This window comes from Heptranchias perlo, chromosome 31 (genome assembly GCF_035084215.1).
Source record: "Heptranchias perlo isolate sHepPer1 chromosome 31, sHepPer1.hap1, whole genome shotgun sequence".
Lineage (NCBI taxonomy): Eukaryota > Metazoa > Chordata > Chondrichthyes > Hexanchiformes > Hexanchidae > Heptranchias > Heptranchias perlo.
The window spans coordinates 28543171-28562150 of NC_090355.1; the positions used below are offsets into that span (position 1 = coordinate 28543171).

An 18980-nucleotide genomic window follows, 5' to 3' on the forward strand; every position below is an offset into this window, starting at 1 on the left:
TGAAGGAGTGCAGAGATCTCGGAGGGTTATGGAGCTGGAGGAGGTTACAGAGATAGGGAGGGGCGAGACGATGGAGGGATTTGAAAATAAGGATGAGAATTTTAAAAACAAGGCATTCCAGGACCTGAGCCCATGTAGGTCAGCGAGCACAGGGGTGATGGGTGAACGGGACTTGGTGTGAGTTAGGATACGGGCAACAGAGTTTTGGATGAGCTCAAGTTTATGGAGGGTGGAAGATGGGAGGCCGGCCAGGAGAGTATTGGAATAGTCAAGTCTGTAGGTAACAAAGGCATTAATGAGGGTTTCAGCAGCAGATGAGTTGAGGCAGGGGCGGAGACGGGCAATATAACGGAGGTGGAAGTCGGCGGTCTTGGTGATGGAGTGGATATGTGGTCAGAAGCTCATCTCAGTGTAAACCTGGTTTGGACCCGAACTTGGGTCCCAGAGGTGAAAAGCTAGTCTCTAACCCACAGTGGCATCCAGTGTTGTTTATGATTAAGGGTCTCGCTGAAATTGTTAACTTTTATCCTTTCTTTCAGTCGCTGACTGACTTGCTCTGCAGTACTGGCATTTTCTATTTTTATTTGTGATTTCCAACGTTTGCAGTTTTCCCAGGAATGCGAGCGCTGGGTTGTTCTGGGATTTGAACATGCTCCTGTCTGGTTGGGAACTGAACTTTAACTTCTGGCTGCTGTGAGGTTGAGCTTGAATTTGGATTATCTTTTTGTTTATTATCTTTGACTTGGAGCACAGCACAACGTGATCCAGAGCTGCACACACAATAATTAGAATGTTGCAAAAGGCTTGTTTAAACTCAGACTAACAGGAAACATCGGTGAGGCTAACCTCTAACGGAGAGACTTTTTAAAGAGTTTATGCAGGTACCACTACCTATCTCTCACATGGCTTGCTACCTTCTGAGACCGTGTTTTGCACTGTGTGAGGGTTGTTTCTTTCCACTGAGAAGGATCTAACACCGTCGCTGAGTCTTAATGAGCAATAGCTCCCATATCACCCTGCGCGTTGGTATCCAAGCTAAACAGGCTGCCTTGGCCTTCCAGTGATGATTGACTGCGGTCCCACAGGGTTTGCTGTCCGACACTGGGAAAAACTAGAGGAACTGCAGGATTTTCCATTGAAATTCCCCTCCGTTCTGTCTTTCCTTTACTGCAGTCCTAACACAATTCTTGTGTCATGCTCAAGGTTCCCTCTGTGTGTTGAGACAGATTTAAAAACCAGGAATCATTTTTGTTGCTCATCTTCGTCCGCTCTCAAAGGCAATAACATTCTTCTGGCATGTCATGAGCTCTGACCAACACATTAAACAGCAAATAAAAACAGCAAATGCTGGAAACACTCAGCAAGTCAGGCAGCATCTGTGGAGAGAGAAACAGAGTTAATGTTTCAGGTCGATGACCCTTCATCAGAACTGGACGATGTTAGAGATGAACGTTAAACAGCAATGTTAGATTTGTGTTCTACCCTTCTGCTAATACAGCTCTGTACTTACTTGCTTTTTTTACTGCAACCAAATACTGGACTGATGTGGGGGAGGGGTGTTGGGAAGACTTGTGACCTATGCCGTCAGCTACAGCCTATCGCTGTATAGACACACCACCCCAATCCCTCTTTGACCGCAGCCTCTTGTACCACAGGTAGCAGTGGCCAGGTGTGTATCGGCAGAGGGGAAGCCATTCTGCTTCTTGGAATCTTTTCATTGAATATAACTGGCTGCTCCAGTAACTCGGCCAGTAACAGCACCGTCTGGTGTGGTACTGAGCTACACAGGCGAGAAGATTCTCAGGTTTGAATCCCGGTCTGTGCTGAGTTAGCTGATCTCAGGGGGTAGGGGAGTTACAGCTGGCATCAGTGACCTGAGAGCAAAGAATCAGCCAGGGGTTCCCACTCCTAATTGCTATCCAGTGACGCCTGCCGGAAAGTTCACATGTGTGTATGTGTGGATGTTGGTTGAGGATGGGATGGGCCTAGCTGTGATGCCCTGCACAGTGGAATAGTCTGTCAACATTCACAGTCTGGACTCACTTTGTAAAAAAAAACAGTCTGCTAGCTAGGGAACTCCAAGAAAAATCAAGTCAAAGAATTAAAGTTAGATCCTTTTGTGAAGAGCTCCCACTTATCGAAAGGATAAGTTGTACATTTGTTTTAGAAGTTAGGGAAACAACATTACAGGTTGGCTCATACTTGCTTTTTCCTGTACAGGGAACGCTTAAAATAATTTCATTACGATACATTGACTCCCAAACCCCACAGCTGCAATAAATTCTCCACATGTAGTTGAGTCATTGCTGGAAGAGCTGAGTTCCATTTTTATTTTAATAAGACCACAGGTCGGACAGTTTTCATTGCTTGTCCTGTCAGCAGTCAGGAGCTTCTAGACTGGCATCGGTTCAAAGGAAAGAAGGGGGGAACACCCCCCCCCCCAAAGTGGGTGGGGGGATAAAAAGAGTCAGCTACTTTACAGCCATGTTGGGGAAGGGTGAAAGTCCTTTGGTCTATAATCTTCCTGTAATATACAAATAAAAGCCTTGTGATTAGCATGTGCCCCAGTGTCTGTCACATTTGAGAGTATCAAAAGTATAACGATAGCAAGAAAGATCGTTACTTTCTGCTGGAAATTACGTGGTCTTTCCCCAATAGCAGAAGCTAGGGATTTACAAGCAGCTGCCAATCTATGGAAACTCCTCAACACTTAGCCTCTAAATGACCATAAAGGGACAGGCCAGATTAAACACTGCCCCATCGTCACAGCTGAACATCGGCAACTGTACTCCAGTGTCAAGCCCCCGTGTGAGCAATGCCACAGAAGATCAGGTAGTTTAACTCACGTAACTAAATTATCAAAACGAGGAATGCAATGCCCACTGTTTTGGTTTCTTAAAATGATTTTTTCCTTCCAGTTTTCTTCCCTCATCTTCGGTTGGAGTGCAGTTCCATGGGCACTGACCGCCCTCTGTTACCTTACCCAACTGGCCATTCTTTAAGTTTGAGTTTAGTCATTGGTAATCTTGCAGGAAGGACATCACCAATTTAATCCTTCAGTGATAACTGACATACATCTTGTAATCCTGTTGTGTATATTATTGCTAAGTGTGGGTGGGAGTGAGTGCGGTAATCACATTGAGAAGCCACAATAAACTTCCTGAGCTTTCCTCTTGTGGGTTATGTCACTGTCCGAAACTCTTGAGGCTCTCCCTTCGTAATCGCTCATGATATTCTTTATCTAATTTAGAGAAGTAAAAGTGTAATTAATAAGAAGTGGAGTAGCTCTGCCCCTAACTCTCCAGGACTGTCAGTTTTGAATGCGGTTTAGGGGTTGCACCTCCTCAAACACCTACAGCCTGCTTCTATCCTCTGCTTCTTTACACTGCTTTAATACTGCTGCTTCTGCACCTACGCAAAATGGTTTTGTGTGGGCACTGACAGAAGTGCCAATTTAACCATGGAGCGCACTGAAGTGGTGAGGTGTGACGATCCCTTCAGGGAAGTGTCTCACATGGGCTTTGAGTTCCCAGAGTGCAGCGTATATCCAGGGTCAGAGAGATGAGCATGGCACTCTGCACTGTGGAGTGTTCATACTGCGGACTGGGGTTAGAGCACAAGAAATTGAGAGTGTGATTTTTAAGACCAGGGAAAGGCCATTTGGCCCAACATGACTATCCTTATCCACCTTCTCACTACATCCCTCCAGCTTTTCTCTTGCTAATTGCCTCTTAAACTCATTTATTCAGTCTGCGGGTAACATTCCACAAGTCTGTTGCCCTTTGGGTCAAAAAGTTCCTTCCCAATTTCTATTATTACTCTAATATTTTATTTCTCTATTCCTTTATTACTCTATTATTACCTTAATATTTTATTACTCTATTCCTTTATTATGCTATTATTACCCTAATATTTTATTACTCTATTCCTTTATTACTCTACTATTACCCTAATATTTTATTACTCTTCCTTTATTACTCCACTATTACCCTAATATTTTATTACTCTATTCTTTTATTACTCTATTATTACCCTAATATTTTATTATTTTTCTGACCCCATTATTCCATTATTACGCTACTTTACTATTACTTATACATTTGGCCCGTGTTTCTATCTGTTTTTTCACCTCTCCCAGGAGGTTATATGGTTTCCGGGGGGGATGGGGAGTCCATGTGTCGTGATGCACAAGACATCACAATTATACGGGACAGGCTGAATGGACCAGTAGTTCTTTTCCTGTTTGTCATTTTTCATAGAGTAATAATAGGATTAATGAAATATATTACATTATTACCACTATCATTGCTCTGTTATTGCCTCACATCATTGGTACCTGTTAGTTTTTGCAAGAGTTACAATTAAGAGAAGGGCAAAGTTGCAATGTAATGCTCTATGTAGACCATTTACATCGGTATGTGGCTTGCATGTGTTGGTTAAATCATTTCCATGTTTGAGCCCAAGAATGTGATTCCCAAAGGTATTGTGTGGCTCTCATTGGCTTTACTCCAGCAACTCATTTGGTCATGTACGCTGTCCCTATAGTGGCCGTGTACACTATCCCTGTAGTGGCCGTGTACGCTGTCCCTGTAGTGGCCGTGTACGCTGTCCCTGTAGTGGCCGTGTACGCTGTCCCTGTAGTGGCCGTGTACGCGGTCCCTGTAGTGGCCGTGTACGCGGTCCCTGTAGTGGCCGTGTACGCGGTCCCTGTAGTGGCCGTGTACGCGGTCCCTGTAGTGGCCGTGTACGCGGTCCCTGTAGTGGCCGTGTACGCGGTCCCTGTAGTGGCCGTGTACGCGGTCCCTGTAGTGGCCGTGTACGCCGTCCCTGTAGTGGCCGTGTACGCCGTCCCTGTAGTGGCCGTGTACACCGTCCCTGTAGTGGCCGTGTACGCTGTCCCTATCGTGTCCGTGTACGCTGTCCCTATCGTGGCCGTGTACGCTGTCCCTATAGTGGCCGTGTAAGCTGTCCCTATAGTGGCCGTGTACGCTGTCCCTATCGTGGCCGTGTACGCTGTCCCAATCGTGGCCGTGTACGCTGCCCCTTTAGTGGCCGTGTACGCTGTCCCTATCGTGGCCGTGTACGCTGTCCCTATCGTGGCCGTGTACGCTGTCCCTATCGTGGCCGTGTACACTGTCCCTATCGTGGCCGTGTACGCTGCCCCTATAGTGGTTGGTTGTGTTCAGCTCTTAACTGGTTTATTGTTTGAAACACTCTGTTTTTCTTCCCTATACCTCTTGAATGTGCAGTTGGCCCATGTTCCTATCCCCTTCAAAGGCTGGCCTGCCCCTAAATTCAGTATGGAAGAGATAGTGCCTTTCTCTTAAGAATAACAGATAAAAATGAACGATTTGTCTTTCATACATTTTTTTGGGCTGGTTCTTTTCCGCTTCAGTGAACTGTCTTTAAAATCAGTTTCTTTCAGAATGACAGTGTCCCTGAGCTGAATTGGTTCCTTGGGGCTCTGGAATCCACTGCAGGGAGTGGACAGTTCCTGACTGTAAGAGAGTTCAAGGACCAGCCATACAAATGTAAAATGCACCTCTGCCTCCCTCTGGACCCTTGTAATGTAATATAATGAATGTGTTCTTGGGAGGCTTCAGTACCCACCCCCCCTCACCCCCAGACCGCCACTGGCGTAAAGCCACCTTACCCATCATCAGGAGCTTGCCTGCAACAGTGGTGGAAATGTTTGAGTTCTCATAGAATATTATTCGTCTTTCTATGGTGCTCCCCCATATCTATTATAAGGGAGGTGTTTGATTTTGTGAAAAAACAAATTTAAGTGAAACATAATTAATCTGTTCACTCTCGCCTCTGAGTCAGAAGGCTGTGGGTTGAAGTCCCGTTCTCGAACGTGGGCACGTAATCGAGGATGACACTTCAGTGCTGTACGGAGGAAGTGCTGAACTCTCACTGGTGTCATCTGTCAGATGAGACGTTAATCCGAGGCCCCGTCTGCCAGTTCAAGCAATGTAAAAGATCCAATGGTTCTATTTGAAGAAGAGCAGCAAGTTGTCCCAGTGTCCTGGCCAATGTTTACCCCTCAACAGACATCACGAAAAAAACAGACTAACTGCTCATTCACCTGGTTGCTGTTTTGTGGGATCTTGCTGTATGCAAATTAGCTGCAATATTTGCCTCCAATGACTACACTTCACAAGTCATTTATTGGCTGTGAAATGCTTTGGAATGTCCTAAGGATGTGAAAGGTTCTATAAATGCAGTTTAATTCTTTTTACCAGCTGTGACACAATACACAAACATTGGAGAGTGATATCACTTTTAAACCCTTTGCATTTTTCTCTCTTCCTCTTCTGAATGTGTTGATTCATGCTGGGGAATAGTTCCATGGACACTGGAGGCTCTCCAGCACCTCGCACAAGTGACTTTTCTTCATCTGTGAGCTTAGACACTGGCTTTGTTGGCAGGCTGTTCAACTGTAGAGGGCATCACGACCAGGTCTGATCCTTTCCCTACCCAAAATCCACAAACACTTTCCAACTAGCAATCAGGAGCAGGAACCCTGCCTGATTCCCCAACCACTCAGTAATCCAGGGATACTGAAGCCACTTAAAGCATCCCCACCACCAACTGAGATAAGATAACTCAGCACATACTGAGAATCAAACCTGTGACCTTCATTATCTGTATAGCTCAATCCTATACCAAGCAGTGCATCGACCAACTGAGCACTTGTGGAATCAAAGAAGCATCTTCAGGAGATGGTGAGGTGGCATAATTCAATGGGATGCATTGCAGAGCGTCAAGACATGGGGATTCCATCAATGAGGCCCTACAGATTGTGAGTTATGTATCTCACCTGAGCCCTTAGAGGGAGAGAGAAAGAAAACAGAATTAATGAGTCAGCTCAGTGTCATTCTCATGTACGTACCAGGGCCATTACAGTGTAGCCTGGGAGCAGGTTGCCTGTAAGTCCTTTTGTTCCGTAAATGGTCCATGGAATGGGAAAGGTACTGAACGATGGGCTGAAACAAAGATCCCCTTATTGGAAAGTAAGTACGTTTTTTGCAGCGATTCCTATACTGGTAGTGAGGTACTGCTCCTGAGCACCCCGCCTACAACTGCGTTTAGTTGGTGAGGGGGTTGAGATAAATAAAGAGGTTGCACAGTTGGTGCTCTCGGAGGGCAGCAGTACTTTATGTCCACAACTGCCCCAGTGCGTGCCATGAAGGAGAGGTCATGGTGCTTCCCTACAGGCCAAGAGGGGAAGTCTGGATGGAAGGCAACTCCAGCCTACTCTCCTGCAACCTGCAGTGGTCGGGGGCGGGGGATATCTGAAAGAAATGAAAGAACGACTTGCATTTATATAGCGCCTTTCCCGACCTCAGGAGAACCCAAAGCGCTTTACAGCCAGTGATGTACTTTTGAAGTGTAGTCACTGTTGTAATGGAGGAATCTGAAGAAAGAAAAAGGTGAAGAAATTCTAAAATAACTCGCAAGCACATCGATGTCTCGGTGAATCAACTCAACCAATGAGGCCAAAGAAAGTGGTGACCCAGATCACCACTTAGGAATGTGAAGTTCAGATCGGGCGAAGGGATAAATATATGTTTCCTGTTATTATTTAATGTCTTTAGAGAAAAGGTTAATCAGGGATAATAATTAGGAAGAAAATGGACTTCAACAAAGTGCAATATAGTTTAAAATCACTCGGAAATTGTATCAATTTAAGACTCGTTCCCCTAATTATCCCATTGAGTTCCCTGAAAATTTGATTAATAATAATTGTAAAAAATAACATTTTCTTCATAATTGTAGAATTGCTGATTTCCCCCCATTTGGAAATCTCCAGGTGTTATTTGCTGTAATTGGTGTGCTGGTGCCTTTAAGGCTGCCCTTCCGTTCCCCAGAGGTAACCCATTGTCCTGAAGCGGTAATGGCTTTATACTTTTAACGGAACAAGAGAAACTTTACTGGACCTTTTCAACCCTCCACGCCCCCAAAGATCTCCCTCTCCTCCTGAAGGCATGCACTCTGCTTGGGGGTACAGCTTGACGGGCAGCCTTTCCAGTATCTTGCTCAAGTGACAGTTCTTCACATGTGAGTCTAGACAGTTAAGTGCGGGCAGGTTATTTGACTGAGGAGGGCAGGAGGCATCAAAGCTGAGCATGATCCTGCCCTTGCCTGACACTCCCGCATGTGCGCAGTTTCCAGCAGGAGTCACTGGACAGCCATTAGGAGTGTGAGCCTTGGCTGATTTTTCTTTCCCCCCCCCACCTTTCCTAACCAAGGAGCACTGAGACCAATCCTAGTGACCCTATCGTTGCCGAGCTGACATCAGTTAACTCCACGTAGAATGAGAATTATGTAGAATTACATTGAAATTACAGCACAGAAACAGGCCATTCAGCCCAACTGGTCTATACCCGTGCTTATGCTCCACACGAGTCTTGTCCCTCCCTCCCTTGATCTAACCCTATTGGCATATCCTTCTATTCCTTTCTCCCTCATGTATTTATCCAGCTTCCCCTTAAAGGCATCTATGCTATTTGCCTCATCTACTCCTTGTGGTAGTGAGTTCCACATTCTAACCACTCTCTGGGTAAAGAAGTTTCTCCTGAATTCCTTATTGGATTTATTATTGACTATTTTATATTTATGGCCTCTGGTTTTGGACTCCCCCACAAGTGGAAACATCTTCTCTACATTTATTAAAACTCTAGTCAGTGTGGCTCACTACCTTTAACCCATTAAGGTATCGGGGGGGGGGGGGAAGATCACTATCTTTTAAAGGCACAAATTGGCCTATAAATAAAGATGAAGCATGATTCATTTTATTTAACCCTTAGAGTTCAGGAAACTCCCATCTCCCTGGGCTGAGTGGTTCTTTGAGTTCTCGGCTCACACCCAGTGACAGCAACTTACATTTATCTAGTGCTGAACGTGTCCGAGGACTTAACCAGGTGGATTAAGGAGGACAGTGACAAAACGGGGGGAAAATTTTGGGGGTGGGGAGAGGAACTGAAGGAATGTTCAGAGAGACTTTTTTTTTAGGAAACTTTTAAAGAGAGGGAGGGAGGTGGTAAGGCAGGGAGGGAATTTCAGACAGCAGGGGCCTGGTGACTGAAAGATCAGCCTGCGATGGTGGAGGGGTCATAGACCAAGCAATAATCCTGAGTTCGAGGAATGGAGGGTAATGCAGGGCCATTCGACTGCACTGATAGTAATATTCGTCGTACAGTAATGTTATGCAAATATCAGGAATCTATTACTGTCATATTAACCCTGAACTTAAATAAAACATAATTAAACAGTTTAAATCCTTCTGCTGCATGTCTGTTAAACAGCGACTCAGTCTAAACAGAAATGGAATATTTTGGAAGATTTATGGACTGTCATCTGTAGCTTATAGAAATCCAACAAGGTTTCTGAGAGAGCCAACTCTGCACTTACCTTGATCCTTCTGTGTTTATTGGAGCAGCTTAAATCTTCTGCATTAACTCACCAGCATCAGCAGGTGATGAGTACGATTGAAGTTTGGAGATCTCGCACGAGTACAAGAAATATTATTTTGTTCCTTCATCCATCTGAAATAAAGTCTTTTACCGTTCCTCCCCTCCCCCACAAGCGGAAACATTTCTAATGCGCCAACCACAGACTTAAACAGACCCAGAAGGTGCCAGGTCCAATCCTCAGTCTGTGCTGTGTTATCTCGGCCAAGGCAGGAGTTGGGCCACTGCTATTAGCCTCTACACCACCGGGCTAAGGAGGGAAGAAGTAACCAGGGATCCTTATCTTGAATGCTGTTTAGTGGCCACTGCAAGAAAGTTGTTTGTGTGTTTTGGCATCAGGTGAGGTAAGGTTTGATCTCCTCCGAGACACCCCACAGTCAAGTAGGCAGCTGGCACAAACAGAAACAAATGGTCAATTGGGCAAGGGACCAGAGGGCAGCCAGCGACTGTGGGGCCACAACGGGTCTGACTTTATCCTTCTTGCGTGCAGGGTGGAGGAGACTGTCCTGAGATGAGCCTGGGTGCTATTAAACGAGCTCTTGAGGTATCCCTCCCTGGTTCTTTCATCTACGTCTTCACCGATGCCCGAGCGAAGGATTACCAGCTGACAAAGGACGTACTGCAACTCATCCAGCTGAAGCAGTCCCAGGTAAGCACGATGTGCATGCTGAGTAAATAAAATGATACAGAGCCGGCCTGTGAGTACTACACGTTCAACGGAGGATCGGCATTACATTAGAAATGTGAGTGTTGATTCAGTGAGTGATTTACCGGCTGATATTTTTCACCCTATGTTTTAATTGCTGATTCGCCCCTTCACATTTCCAGGCAACATTTAAAGTTTTTCCAGCCATCTCGTAGAGTAATGCCAGTGTTGTTCTGTAGTTGGCCACTAGGAGGAGCATGAGAGCATTCTGGTGCCCATTCACCTGCAAGTATTGCTACAATCACAAGGTTACATCGAGTCTACAACACAGAAACAGGTCATTCGGCCCAACTGGTCTATGCCAGTGTTTATGCTCCACGTGGGCCTCCTGCCACCCCTCCTCATCTAACCCTATCAGCATACCTGTCTATTTCTTTCTCCCTCGTGCTTATCTAGCTTCCCTTTAAATGCATCTATGCTATTTTCCTCAACTACTCCTTGTGCTAGCAAGTTCCACATTCTAACCACTCTCTGGGTAAAGAAGTTTCTCCTGAATTGCCTATTGGATTTATTCGTGACTTTCTTATAAGTGGAAACATTTTCTCTACATCTACATTATCAAACCCTTTCATAATCTTAAAGACCTCTATCAGGTCACCCCTCAGTCTTCTCTTTTCTAGAGAAAAGAGTCCCAGCCTGTTCAGCCTTTCCTGATAGTATATCCTCTCGGTTCTGGTATCATCCTTGTGAATCTGTTTGCACCTTCTCCAATCCCTCCATATCCTTTTTATAATACGGAGATCTGAACTGTGCACAATACTCCCAGTGTGGTCCAGTCAAGGTTCTATGCAAGTTCATCGTATCCTATTTTCCTGGGATTAGGTAGCTCTCCATCGATTCCTGGGACTTGCTGGAAGTCATGGTCCTCACGGCAATCAGTGGAACTGCTTCAGGATCCATGGGGCATCTCTGGCCTGGAGCCAAGAGGACTCGAGTTGGCAGGAAGGGTTTGCTCTGTGCACTATGTACATCAAAATTGTAGACCCGTTCCTTCTAAATGGGTTTATGTTACACATGGGAAATCTTTCTCCATGGCGGGGAAATATGGTCTGTTTTTTAAAAAAAGAATAGACACATCATTAGAAAAGTACCAGTAAATTGCCTGTGACATTTCCCACTGTCAATTGATGAATGTTTTTTTTAATATATACTCGATGGCGATGGAATCGGGAGCGATTCTGGAAACCCATTCCACGGTGTTATATAGTGGCCCGAGCCCTCAACTACATTGCGGCAGTTAAAAATTGAATGGGAAATGTTGACATAGCAATTTACAATGATAAATGTTGACAGAAAAGTAGTGACAACAGGAAGTGCGTGCCTTACACAAGATTTTTTTTATTTATTGATATATTTTCAAAAAATATACCAGTCAATCTTCTGTGGTGTACAGAGAATCAAAACCAAGAGTAGGCTTCAGTTAAAGAGGGATTCAGGGGATAATTGTACAAGGGTGTTCGGGTGTAATTCAGTCCCATTTTAAAGTCATACATTCTATGCTTATTTTTACATAAAACTTTGATTTTCGAAGTTGAGTTGTTTGGAGTATGACAGTTTCCAGGCGGAGGCGTTGGGTGACACAAAACCAAGGTGTGATAAGTTTACATAGGCAGTTCCCATTATAAATGTGATGTGGAGATGCCGTGCCTTGGCAACGGGCAGTTGCAGGGGCAGTCTGTAAACACCATGTATTGTTCTATATGTATAAATGCGTAGGCTTCAAGGAGCTCCTGAACATTTACCTGACGAAGGAGGAAGCCTCCGAAAGCTTGTGAATTTAAAATAAAATTGCTGGACTATAACTTGGTGTTGTAAAATTGTTTACATTATAAATGTGGACACAGAAATTTATAATGGGAGAAGTTGACACAGAAGTGTGACAATACATAAGGTTTTGTGCACAGGAAGTGTGCGTCGACACATGGGCCTAGAAATTCGATGGCGCCGAGCCTGTGTCACGGGCGCCTAAGAGTCCAATATGGCTGTCAGATGCCAGAAGTACGCTGCCCGCCATATTGGTGTAGGCAGAAAGAGAGGCGTCCTTGGCCTGCGCCTGAAATAGGCGTTAAGCATTTTGCATATGCAAATAGGGGGCCTAATGCCTGTTTGAAATCCCCTTGTGAAATTGAGCTGTCCTGAAGGCCGGCAGTGTTCAGGAAAATGTGGTCTACATGCAGCCGAACCTGGGCCCTTAAAGGGACCACTGCAGGCTGCCACCAAAAAGCTAAGTGTTTAAAAAAAATGCTTATCTGAATGTGGAGTCCGGAGCTGCAGGGGTGCGCTTCCCAGCTCCACATTGAAACAACCGGCCACTCGCTCACCCTCCCCTCCCTCTCCCGCTCGCTCACCCTCCCCTCCCTCTCCCGCTCGCTCACCCTCCCCTCCCTCTCCCGCTCGCTCACCCTCCCCTCCGTCTCCCTGTCGCTCGCCATCCCCCCTCCCCTCCATCTCCCGCTCGCTCGCCCTACCCCCTCCCCTCCCCTCCCCTCCGTCTCCCACTCGCCCGCCCCCCCCCCTCCTCCCAGATGTCCTGCAAGTACCAAAAGGACATCTTATGATAGTCTTAATCTGTTTGTCCGTTACTATCACTCAGTGCGGTTTCACCCCGAGTAATTTTTTTTTAAACTTAAGAAACTCTTTGTGGAAGATAAATGAGTTTTATTAGCCTAATGTGATTCAAAATTCAATCTGTTTAGGTTCAATTCTAAATAACCATTTATTTTAAAAGACATGTTTGACGAATCCAGAGGGGCCTATTGTAAATAAATGGGGAGGGTGTGTTTGTGAGGAAAATTCATTGTGAGCGGATTAAACTGACTGATGCTCTTATCTGAACAGGTTGTGTTTGTGTTGACTGGAGACTGTGGGGACAGAGGCCATCCTGGGTATCGAGCCTTTGAAGAGGTGGCTTCAACCAGTTCAGGTCAAATATTCCACCTGGACAAACAGCAGGTCAACGAGGTAAGCAGATGTAACCTTTGGCCGAACTTTATTTTCCCAGAAGGATGTTTCCCAGGAGACGGCGTTAATTCTTTTCAAAAACCCGGACCGTGTATTGTTTCTCCTCGATGGTGCAATGGATGTTCTCAGTGTGGGTCACTGGATGGTGATCAGGAGCAGGAACCCTGGCTGATTTCCCCCCCTCCCTAGCCCAGTAGCACTGCGGCCAGTAGTAACACCACTAGCTCTGCTCTGGGTGACGTCAGCTAACAGACTGGAGGAAATCAAACCTCGGGTCTTATTGACCTGCATGACTTGGCTGCTCACTGGATCAGCTCCCAATTCACTGCAGAAGCTTTCTCAGCATCAGATATGGAACCAACATTAGCCGAGGTCTGGGAGCAGTTTTGATCGTTGTGTTTTAATCCCTCCCAAGCATTTCTTGCTGGGCTCAATTGCGCCCCCCACCAGTCCCTCACACAAGGCAGTCAGCAAGCTATTCGACCATGGGCGGGGGAAGGCGTCGCAGCCCAGCCGGATGCTACCCTGATGACATTTACTCAGGGCGCACTTTACAGTGGGAGTTGTTAGATAGCAATCAGGAGTGAGAACCCCGGCTGATTTTCCCTCATCACCCCCCCCCCCCCCCCCCCCCCCCGACTTTGAGGCCAACTCCGGTCTCCTGCTGATGCCCAGACAGAGATCAGCTGATTCAGAATGGGAATTGGACCTGAGGCCTCCATGTCGGTTTGAGACTAGGCGGTGCATTTACCGACTGACCTCCTGGGGAGCCCAGAGCGTACTTTAAATAACTAACGTGCAGGGAGACGGAGCACTCTGTGGCGTTGTAGAGCTCTGGATATCATGATCTATCCCTAAAATAAATATACCAGCCTTTGTCAGATGCTGAACACTGCTCTTTCCATTGAGACCTGACCTGGGTCCCGACTGTTATGGTCTATTTGGAAGTGCTACCCACCGCTGCTGATAAAAGTTGGGGGCACAATGGCATTTTGTGATTATTTCAGTCAGTGCGGAGAGAAGCTCGATGGGACCTGGAGACCTTTAACCCCCTGCTGTCCACCAACTAGGTTGCGTGATCACTCGTCCATGGAAACCAAACGAGTGCATCCCATTTGTTTATTTTCAGTCGAGAGGAGGTGGTCACTGCTCCATGTTGCCCCGGTTTGGTCAGTGCAGCCCTGTCGCCTGAAATTCATGGCTCGCAAGTCACAAATTCCTTTTGCATTTGATCGGGTGTTATTGCTGGGCAGGAAGCAGTCTCATACAGTCATTATAAAGACAGGCGACAGACACTCAAATACGGTGGATGTTTTTACATTAAACACTGCATTGGGTGACTTGCAAATGTTTAACTGAAGGTTAAAATTGTCCATGGACTGGTTTGAACGGTATGAAGTGGTGCCCAATCTATTCTATACACAGGAATGGAAGGGTTAAGAGTTGGTGTGATTGGACTGATTTTTAGCAGATACTTGAGACTGGGGGGAAAAAAACCCCATCTGAGCTGTGTCTCTGTTCAATCTCCAGTGGCCTTTCCCATCGGTCAGTCTCAGATTCTGAGCCTCTAAAATTTGCCAATTTATGCCCTGTTTTCTCTCCGCATGAACCTGTTGGGCCTCCAGCCTGGGAGGATTCCCAACCTGTCGAGCTGCCTTTCAGTTGGTTGCTGGGAGCAGTGTTGCTTGGCCCCTCTCTCTATCTCTCCCTCCCTGACCTTTGCTCAGATCCTCCCTGCAGGGGTATCGCTGTGACTGGGAGCTCAATGGGGGGTCCACTCTGCAGCCCAACATTTCCAAGCTCTGACTGTCTCTCACGAGCGAGCAGCCACCCCTCAGGATCTCCCAAAATTCTGTTACGCGATGCTTACAAGTTGGGGGCTGATGCTTTGCATAACTCACAAGAGTCATAGATTTGAGCAGTTTCCAATCAGTAAATCACCAGCCTGGCCTTCTCCTTCGCCCTTTCCCTCTCCACACCACCCCTCCCACCCCAAACCAATGCAGAACTTATTTATGCAGAATGTGTGTTCAAGTCCGACTCCAGAAACTTGAGTACAGAATCCAGTCTGACACTAAAGTGGAGTACTGAGGGAGCCCTGCACTGTTGGAGGGTCAGTAGTGAGGGAGCCCTGCGATGTTGGAGGGTCAGTACTGTGGAAGCGTTGCAATGTTTGAGGGTCAGTACTGAGGGAGTGCTGCACTGTTGGAGTGGCACTGTCGGCTGAGTGCACTGGATACAGCAAAGGCCATGGGCCCCGACAACATCCCAGCTGTAGTGCTGAAGACTTGTGCTCCAGAACTAGCTGCGCCTCTAGCCAAGCTGTTCCAGTACAGCTACAACACTGGCATCTACCCGACAATGTGGAAAATTGCCCAGGTATGTCCTGTCCACAAAAAGCAGGACAAATCCAATCCGGCCAATTACCGCCCCATCAGTCTACTCTCAATCATCAGCAAAGTGATGGAAGGTGTCGTCGACAGTGCTATCAAGCGGCACTTACTCACCAATAACCTGCTCACCGATGCTCAGTTTGGGTTCCGCCAGGACCACTCGGCTCCAGACCTCATTACAGCCTTGGTCCAAACATGGACAAAAGAGCTGAATTCCAGAGGTGAGGTGAGAGTGACTGCCCTTGACATCAAGGCAGCATTTGACTGAGTGTGGCACCAAGGAGCCCAAGTAAAATTGAAGTCAATGGGAATCAGGGAGAAAACTCTCCAGTGGCTGAAGTCATACAGAGCACAAAGGAAGATGGTAGTGGTTGTTGGAGGCCAATCATCTCAGCCCCTGGGCATTGCTGCAGGAGTTCCTTAGGGCAGTGTCCTCAGCCCAACCATCTTCAGCTGCTTCATCAATGACCTTCCCTCCATCATAAGGTCAGAAATGGGGATGTTCGCTGATGATTGCACAGTGTTCAGTTCCATTCGCAACCCATCAGATAATGAAGCAGTCCGAGCCCGCATGCAGCAAGACCTGGACAACATCCATGCTTGGGCTCATAATTGGCAAGTAACATTCGCGCCAGATAAGTGCCAGGCAATGACCATCTCCAACAAGAGAGAGTCTAACCACTTCCCCTTGACATTCAACGGCATTACCATCGCCAAATCCCCCACCATGAACATCCTGGGGGTCACCATTGACCAGAAACTTAACTGGACCAGCCATATAAATACTGTGGCTACGAGAGCAGGTCAGAGGCTGGGTATTCTGCGGCGAGTGACTCACCTCCTGACTCCCCAAAGCCTTTCCACCATCTACAAGGCACAAGTCAGGAATGTGATGGAATACTCTCCACTTGCTTGGATGAGTGCAGCTCCAACAACACTCAAGAAGCTCGACACCATCCAAAATAAAGCAGCCCGCTTGATTGGCACCCCATCCACCACCCTAAACATTCACTCCCTTCACCACCGGCGCGCAGTGGCTGCAATGTGTACCATCCACAGGATGCGCTGCAGCAACTTGCCAAGGCTTCTTCGACAGCACCTCCCAAACTCGCGACCTCTACCACCTAGAAGGACAAGAGAAGCAGGCACATGGGAACAACACCACCTGCACGTTCCCCTCCAAGTTACACACCATCCCGACTTGGAAATATATCGCCGTTCCTTCATCGTCGCTGGGTCAAAATCTTGGAACTCCCTTCCTAACAGCACTGTGGGAGAACCTTCACCACACGGACTGCAGTGGTTTAAGAAGGCGGCTCACCACCACCTTCTCAAAGGCAATTAGGGATGGGCAATAAATGCTGGCCTCGCCAGTGACGCCCACATCCCATGAACGAATATATAAAAATAAAATCACATTGCTGTTTGTGGGATCTTGCTGTGCGCAAATTGGCTGCTGTGTTTCCCACACTGCAACAGTGACTACACTTCAAAAGTACTTTCTTGACCGTCAAGCTCTTTGTGACATCCTGAGGTTGTGAAAGGTTCTATAGAAATAATATTGATACAAGACTCGGAATACATTACTGAACTTTACATTACTCTGCGACTTTCAAGCTGGGGGTGGTGTCGATGCTGGAGAATGGAAAGCATTTTGGGCACATATTGTCAGCACCCAACATTCCCACCTCATGTGTAGAACAGCCAGCTGCAGAGTAAGGTTCCCTCTACACCCTCCCCAATCTCAGAAGAACGCCCACTGCACAGTGAGCCATTTCCACTTTCTGCCTCGGCCATCCTACGTTCTCCGCCTGAGTCTCGTTGCTAATTGATGCTGGATTAGAGCCAGTTTTGTGCTGCAGGCCGAGTCCTATGAGTAAATGGGCTGATGCTGTCCAAAACTCTCTTCACGAAGGACTGTTGAAGGAGGGGACAGAGAGAGATCACCACCCATTACTGCTACACAACACTGCTAATTTTACTGCACTTTATTCTTATTAAAATGTTCTTCCCTTTATCCTGAAGATTCTGACCTGCTGGAGCACAGGCAGTTCTCGGGTGACCACCCGAGGGATTTGGACTGTGAGAGGCAGTGAGCTATTCGACTGTGAAGGGCATCACAGCTGAGCCGTTTACTGTCTTCACTCGATGTTCACACGTGTGCTTTCCATCAGGATTGTGATCAGGAGCACTGGCTGATGGGTTTTTTTTCCTCCCTGCCTAGCACTGAGCCACAATGGGGCCATTACTGCCCCCCCCCCACCCCTTCCTGCTGCCCTGGCTGGGATCGGGGATTGTAATTTGGGACCTCCTTGTCCGTGTGGCTCGGTACCATACACAGGGTGCTTTTACGCTCTGAGCTATTGGGGCCTCCCGCAGGGTCTGATTATCAGTTTGAGACTGATGTCTGCAGCCTGAGGTCACATAAAGAAGAAGGAGGTTATGGAGCTGGTGCCATATTGTTGGTGCTTTCTGTGCTGTGGATATTTCTGATGTCTTTGTTCTTGAAAACTTCAATGGGGAGTTTATAACTTTGCAGGTGAAGAATGTATTTTTTGGATTTTCAAAAGATTTTTCTTATTGTCAAATAACTAACATCTGGAAAGTACAGGAAAAAGCTTTCTGTTTATATTTTGTGATTGATAGATTACTCATCCTCTGATGAGGAGAGGCCTCCGGAAGGTCGGGTTGTTTCATACTTTCTGGTGTGCGTCTTGTCTGGTGATTGTTTACTGTCCTGTAAGTGGATACGAGGAGTGTTTTTTGTTTGTTGCGGGAGGTGGCAACGTGCAGTCCATTGGAGCGATGGTGTGAAACCACGGAGTGCAGAGTGCAGGTTTGTTCTCATCCATGTTTGCTGGGCTCCCAATTTTGGCTGTGCTACTTTGGTAAGGAACCAAGAGGAGGATAGGCCTGTGCAGAGGCCTTGGGCTGGGGGCAAAGGTCACCTCAGCCGTAGCACAAAGTAGGAACCTCCACTGGAGAAAAATGAGGAGGTTGGATAGAGTTCCATGTCCTCAAGAAAACCCCAAACTCTGACTTTCATTGCTGAGCATCAAGGTGAGATAAATCAAGAAAAACTGGTTCGGTGACACCAAGTTTGGATTTTAAAAGCCTGAAGATTAACCCCGTACCTCAGCAAGAGTCGATACCTTCAAGGAGAGGCAAATTGGAGGGCTGAAAGAAAGTGACCTGTACAATGTTGGTAGAAAGCCATGGCCAGTTACAAATGCACAGACCCCCCCCCTCACTGGATGTGCTGGGCTTGGAGAAAGGGCCTTGGGGGCAACTTTAAACAGCACTAATTCCACAATCTTATTATCCGTCTTTGTGAAGTTAATGAAATCTACATTTCTGTGGGTTTTTAATGAATAAGAAATATTTGAGTCGTTGGCAATCCAATGTAACCGGATTATTTAATGATGCACAATTAAAAGGCAGGGC

General features: G+C 46.7%; 1 protein-coding gene across 1 annotated transcript in view; it reads left to right on the forward strand.

Moving 5' to 3' along the window:
* Positions 1 to 18980, forward strand: part of LOC137300344 (hemicentin-1-like) — a 270914-nt gene that overhangs the window by 22669 nt on the left and 229265 nt on the right. The window contains exons 3-4 of the mRNA XM_067969428.1: positions 9967 to 10125; positions 13021 to 13143. Of these exons, the coding sequence (XP_067825529.1) occupies positions 9967 to 10125; positions 13021 to 13143 (282 nt within the window). The remainder of the gene's footprint in view (positions 1 to 9966; positions 10126 to 13020; positions 13144 to 18980) is intronic.